The 6,256-nt window shown below is 43.4% G+C and overlaps 1 protein-coding gene across 1 annotated transcript in view; it reads left to right on the top strand.

Annotated features, from left to right (window-relative positions):
* Nucleotides 1–557: 557 nt before the first annotated feature.
* The window catches only part of RNGTT (RNA guanylyltransferase and 5'-phosphatase), a 168,576-nt gene continuing 162,877 nt past the window's right edge, over nt 558–6,256 (top strand). Inside the window, 2 exon segments of the mRNA XM_066315130.1 lie at nt 558–745; nt 5,950–6,059. Of these exon segments, the coding sequence (XP_066171227.1) occupies nt 682–745; nt 5,950–6,059 (174 nt within the window). The 5' untranslated portion in view covers nt 558–681.

Genomic DNA, 6,256 nt, shown 5'->3' with positions numbered 1-6,256 from the left:
ACCAAACACCACTACTTCAACCAGAGCATGGCACCAAGTGCCACGTCCAGCCTTTCCTTTAACATCTCCAGGTGTTTCGTTTTTTACACAGGGATAGTGACTTCACCACCTCCCTGGGCAGCCCATTCTAATGCCTAATCATCTTCGTGAAGAATTTCCTTCTAATGTCCAGCCTAAAACTCCTCTGGCGCAGTTTATGTCTATGTTCTCTTGTTCTATTGCTGGTTGCCTGAGAGAAAAGGCCGAACCTCAGCTGGCTGCAGCCTCCTCTCAGCCAGTTGTAGGGAGCGATAACATTCCCCCTGAGCCTCCTCTTCTCCAGGCTAAACACGCCCAGCTCCCTCAGGCCCTTCTTACAGAATTTGCGCTCCAGCCCCTTCACCAGCTTCGCGGCCCTCCTCTGGAGAGAGGAGGAGGCTGCAGCAGTCGGGGACCAGCCCCGTTCCCAGGCTGAGGAGCCCCGGTTTGCGCTGCCCTCTCCCCGGCCGGCGCCACCCCTGGCCCCGTTGCCCCGGAAGCGGAAGCGGCTCCCGGCGCTCTGAGTGCGGCGGGGCCGAGGCGGAGCCGGGTGTGAATGGAGGCGCCGCGGGCGAGGGGCCGCTGAGCGCCCCGGGGCCGCCCGCACCCCGCGTCCCCTCCCTGCCTCCCTCCCTCCCCCCGCGGGGCCGCCTGGGCCCCGCCATGTCCTACAACAAGATCCCGCCGCGCTGGCTCCACTGCCCCAGGAGGGGACAGCCCGTGGCAGGTGAGCGCCCGGCCCAGTCCGGCCCTGCCCGGCCGCGGCCGCGGCCCCTTCCCCCGCGGCGCTCCGCTGCCCGCCGGTCCCGCTCCTCCTCATCGCCGGGGGCCGCCGCGGGCTTCGCCCTCTGTCCCGGCCGGAGCTCTTTGTCCTGGGGCTATCCATGGCTGTGCAGTGTTCCCCCCCGAGATCCTGGCCGGTGTTTGTCCGGGAGACGTGACTTCAATTGGGCGGCTGTTCTCCTTAAAGCCCGGGCCGCAGCAGCGCTTCGCCTTCAGCGCCGGGCTCGCCCTCCCTTCGGCCTGTGCCCCACTCTGATACGGACTCGGCCCGGCCTCACCCAGGGGTGCAGGGGTACGGGCCCTCCCCTGCCCCCCGGAGCATTAGTGCTGGGCTCTCGCCTCGCACTGTTTCAGTTTCGGGCTAAAACTTTTCCCATCAGCCACATCTGATAAGGGAGGCGACAGCCAGGCATGCAGAAGGTGCCATACTGGAGCTACTAAGTTGATCAGAGGCTTGGAGCATTTTTCTTAGGAGGAAAAGCTAAGAGAGCTGAGCTTGTCATCCTCGAGGAGAGATGACTGAGAGGGGATCTCATTGATGTGTGTAAATATCTACAGAGGGGCGGCGGGGCGGGATGGGGTGTGTGTGTGTGTCAGGAAGATGGAGCCAGGCTCTTAGTGGTGCGGAGCAATAGGACTAGAGACAGTGGGCAGAAACCGATGGAGAGGAAGTTCCACCTGAACATGAAGAAGAACTTCTTTACTGTGCAAGGGACTGAACTGGAACAGATTGCCCTGAGAGATTGTTGAGTCTCTCTTACTGGAGATATTCAAGAGCTATCTGGATGCAGTCCTGTGCAGTGTGCAGTAGGATGACTCTACTTGAGCAGGGAGGTTAGACCAGATGACCCTCTGTGGTCACCTCTACCTTGACCAATTCTGTGATACCAGTCCTCTGTGCAGCCGCTTCCATGTTTCGTTCTTTGTCTGAATGCTCTGAAGCCTTAATCTGTGTCAGTTCATTGCTCTTCCGACTGACAGTGCTCTTCCAGTCACCAATGTGTTCCTGTGTTCTTTAGCTGGAAAATGAGTTAAAGTCTTGTACTCCAGTGTTACACTTGTATTTCAGGGTTTGTCTGTTGGATATTCTTGCCCATAATGTGCTGGCTCGGTTGTTACTTGGTATCTAGTCTTCTGGCATGTAGTGGCAGTGAATTCAGTATCATCTAGACACAATTTTGATAGTGTGTTAACTATCATACTGACTTCAGCTGAATGTTTCCTCTGCTGCCTGGTATGAGAAAAAGTAAACAAATGTCTCTCTTTTTAGTTTTGTCAAGTTATTTTGTTTATAATGCAAGGAATTCCAATCCCCTGTTGTTGTTGTTTTCTCCAATATTTTCTAGTTTTCACACCTTTCAAATCCCTCTCTGTGATGATGTAAAGGTATATTTTCAAAATACAACGTGCGCTACTCAGTGTGTTGTTTAAGTTGGTAATGTGCCATGATTTGCTTAATAGTTACATTACAAGCACACTACACTGTGTTTTCTATCCCACATTTCCACATCGTGGTACATGTTTTTGATGGCAGTTGGTTGTGGAATGGAAGAAATTGATGACTATATTTAGAACCTGGTGAGACATCTCAGTTGGCTTAATCCTCAGTAATCATCAATGTGCATTATTTGGCATTTATCAGTATTTAACATCAGTTGTACAATTTGTGGGTTACTAGTTTTCCTCAAGTTCCTTACACTTCTCTGAACTTGGCTCAGTTAAATAACAGCGATTGCTTGTGTCCATTATCTTTTTCTCCTGATCATGGCCGCATGCATTACTTTGTATCTAGTGAGAGAGGTTTGATAGCCCAAGCCTTTGACTGTGACAGAAAAAGACTAATGATTCTTTATTTTGTGTTTTTCTTCTCGGCAAGTTCTTGATCTGTTAGTTGTGGCTTTTGTTTGTCTGTCTTTTGAGCCATGGTTTCTCAGAAATAGCAACCTAGAGTAAGCCTGAATGAGGGTCATCAGTGTGTCATCTGCTGTGCCATCACTGCTTGTGTGTTTGTTTATTCAGGAACTGCAAGGTAATTCTTTTCCATTCCATGCGATCATGCACAGGAAGTTAATGCACAGTAAAAAACCTGAAAGTGCTTGGCTCATTTCTTTGGGTGCTTTATCAGGATGTGTTCTCATTCACCTGATTTTTAGTTTTTTAGTGTGAACAACTGACTAGAAGTAATGGTATGCCATCGATGTTCGCTTTTTTTGCTGTTCTACATTCAAAGACATCTAGCAGTTTTATGGGAGATAATTTTTAGGGTTTAATTGATGTTGGTAGTATCTCCCAGATGGTTGAGAGATATATGTAAATAGAATTTCACATTCTAGTTTGAATTAGTGTTTAAATCAGATTTCTAACACCTGTATGTGGCTTTATTTCCATCTGATAGTGTATTAGTAATAGTGTTGCTAAGCAAGGTTTGTATGGCTTCGGTGGACTCATACTCATCAAGTGTTTGATCATGATGCTCTTGTCCCATGGTTGTGGCATCTAGAATTTCTAGATGACCTCAATACAAGTACTAATGAGGCCTGAAAGGCTGCTGTTGGTGAGTTTTGGTTCATTCAGGTTAACAAGGCTCTTTATCCTGGACAAGGTGGATTCATCTACATCTCTCCTTATTTTCCAGTTCACTTCTTTAAATATTGGGAGTTTTGTACCGCTTTCTAGTTTTATGCTACAGCAGTTCTTCAGAATCACACATTTTCACATTTGTTGCATTGTAGTAGAACTTTATTGATTTATATGAACAGAGCTTTCTCTGAATTCTTAGATCTGAAGTGATCAGGTTGCTTCAGCCTTACTGTCTTGGTGTCAGCATCTCAGCAGGTATCCACTTCCCATGACCACTGAAAACCCATGCTCTTGGCAATTTTGCCGTGGAAAGTGCTAGCAAAGTACGGAAGAAGAGGAATGAGAAATGTCTCAGCAGCGTTTTCCAGCCTCCTTCTATTGATGCATATTAGCAAATCCTGTTCTAGATGCACATGTAGCATGCAGAACTGTGGGCTGTTATGGAAAGTACCCATATTGCATATGAGAAGGCACCTTAGATTAGAGTAATGCTTCTGATTCCGAAAGTTTCTGACCTATAACGAGTTGTAGTTGGGGAGAATAATCTGATGATGGATTGTCATTGTCACTGTTTTATTCTCGTTCCTAATTGTCTGTTATTGGCCTGTGCTGGTGATGACATACTAGGTGAAATGGATGCTTTGATCCAGCATAGTTCTCTTGAATCAGAAAACTGTTACTTTTTAGAGATACTGGGTTTTTTTAATTGTGAATTTTACTATTTCATTTTATTCCCTTAACCTCAGTCACGCTATCCAGTCTAGCCTTCCTAATCAATGCTCAGTCTAAACATACCATGGTCATACATAATTATGTATGTCATGTTTTGAGTTGATAGCTTCATGTCACAGGAAATAAGGCTGAATTAAAAGTATTTCTTCACTGGTATGCTCTAGAATTTAGATTTGAAGATAAAAAATGTGACAAAGTTAGAGCATGTACATGTAGAACATGTGATGCCTTACATTGTTCACTTTGGTTTCTCTCAGATTTATCCACTTGATGTCCATGCTCTGATATACTAGGCTCATATTTTTAGATTTTTTTACCTATTTTTCAGCCTAGAGAAATACCATCTGTTAGATAGGTAACTAATTTGGAAAACGGTTTTTAATAGCCACTTTTCCAAAAACTCTTTGACGAATTTAAACTTAACTGCAGGTAATTGTAGGTTATCAGGGTTCCGGTAACATTTTGAAGTTAATTTGAAAATTCTGTTGAGGAGTTACAGTTAGTGTCATAATGTAGTTTAGGTACTTGAATGACTTAGGATGTTTTGAGATCCGTGTAAAGTATCACTTTGTTACTGTTGGATCACCTAATTCAGCAAATGATTTTTTAATCTTCAAAAGCTTACGCATGGAGGCTTGACTTGAGTTGCAGTCAGCTGTTACTACATCACTTCTTTAGCATAAGATGTAAGGCAAAACTGTAGAAGAGACAGTAGCTACTGCCTCCTTTATACTTGTCCATATTACTCAAAAAGTTTAGAAATATTTTTAGAATTAAAGGTTAGATTTTCAGTAGCTCAATGATGCTTAATGAGAGGCTTGTATGCCTCTCACAGGGATGGAGGATTTTTACAGAAACCAAATTGCAAATTTTCTAGGTAGAGATGAAGAAACTGGAATTTATAGAAGCTGAGCACCTAAATACTTCCAAACATCTGTGTTTCAGCTTTGAAAGTTGTGGTAAATGGGCTCTCTATGAAATATTCATCACTTCTACAGCTGTCTGTAGGTATTCAAATGCTGCAGGGGATGCTGACTAGACTGCTTTGTCTGTCTTTTCCTGTCAGTGAACAGGAATGTATTTTGGTTGCTCAAAAAGAAATCAGAATGCAAATCAGACACTAAATCAAGGTTTACTACTAGGAAGAGAATGAACATGTTCATTCTCTGTTCCAGAAGATGGAGAACAGGAGAGTCTTTTCTGCAACTGTACAGTCTCATATCAGATGCTAGGGGAAACAATTGTAACCTCCAGACACTTTTCCCACTCTTCTCTTTTCCCAGCATCTTGTAAAGGATGGTGGTTTTCTTATGTAGCCATTGATTCTTTTGTCAGTGCAGCTCCCTATTCTTGAATGCCTCAGTTAAAATAGCTTAGTTACATTATTCATGTTCCATAATGAATGTGTAGTGTTAGTATGGGTGTGACAAGTGGCAAAGTCAAAAAACTTTCAAGCACAATGTGATTGGATGACAAACTGTCATTTTAAAATGCTGTTTTCATGTTTTCAACTGCACTGAGTTTAAGTTTTCTACGTTCTATTGTGCTGTAGCCCCCAACTTAAATCACACTAAAAAAAAAGTGATTTTTAGCTAAAAATGTTAAATTATTTCTGTTTTAGATGAACTGACCTGTATTTCCTTTAAACTTTTAAACTTACTTGTGAATTGAGAACTCATAACTAAAAATATTCAGATTTACTGTTGACAGTACTATTTCTGCAATTACTTGTGACTGAAGGTGACTGTCTAAAACTGCTCAGCATGTTGCTTTGAAACACTAAGGTCTTACTGTACATATATATAAAATACTGCAAAATTTTATTATCTTTTGTAGGGAAGTTTTTACCCTTGAAGACAATGTTAGGACCAAGATACGATGAACAGGTTGCTGAAGAAAATCGTTTTCACCCAAGTATGTTATCCAACTACTTAAAGAGTCTGAAGGTAAAGTTAAATTTTCTAATAATTGAAGCATTGCTTTCATTATTAATGTTTACTCAAGTGTTGCTTTTCAGATCACAGGAAAAAGTGATTGATGGCTTTGTTTTGGACACCTCTATGGATTTTTTTTTTTTAAGTTTACATTTCCAGGTCTCCTCTGCAATTAATGGATTTCTGAAAGTGTTTTCTTTACGGGTTAG

The sequence above is a fragment of the Sylvia atricapilla genome, chromosome 3, assembly GCF_009819655.1.
Source record: "Sylvia atricapilla isolate bSylAtr1 chromosome 3, bSylAtr1.pri, whole genome shotgun sequence".
In the NCBI taxonomy this organism is placed as follows: domain Eukaryota; kingdom Metazoa; phylum Chordata; class Aves; order Passeriformes; family Sylviidae; genus Sylvia; species Sylvia atricapilla.
Note: the sequence above shows the minus strand (reverse complement) of the source record. Positions and strands in the feature narration are given on the sequence as shown.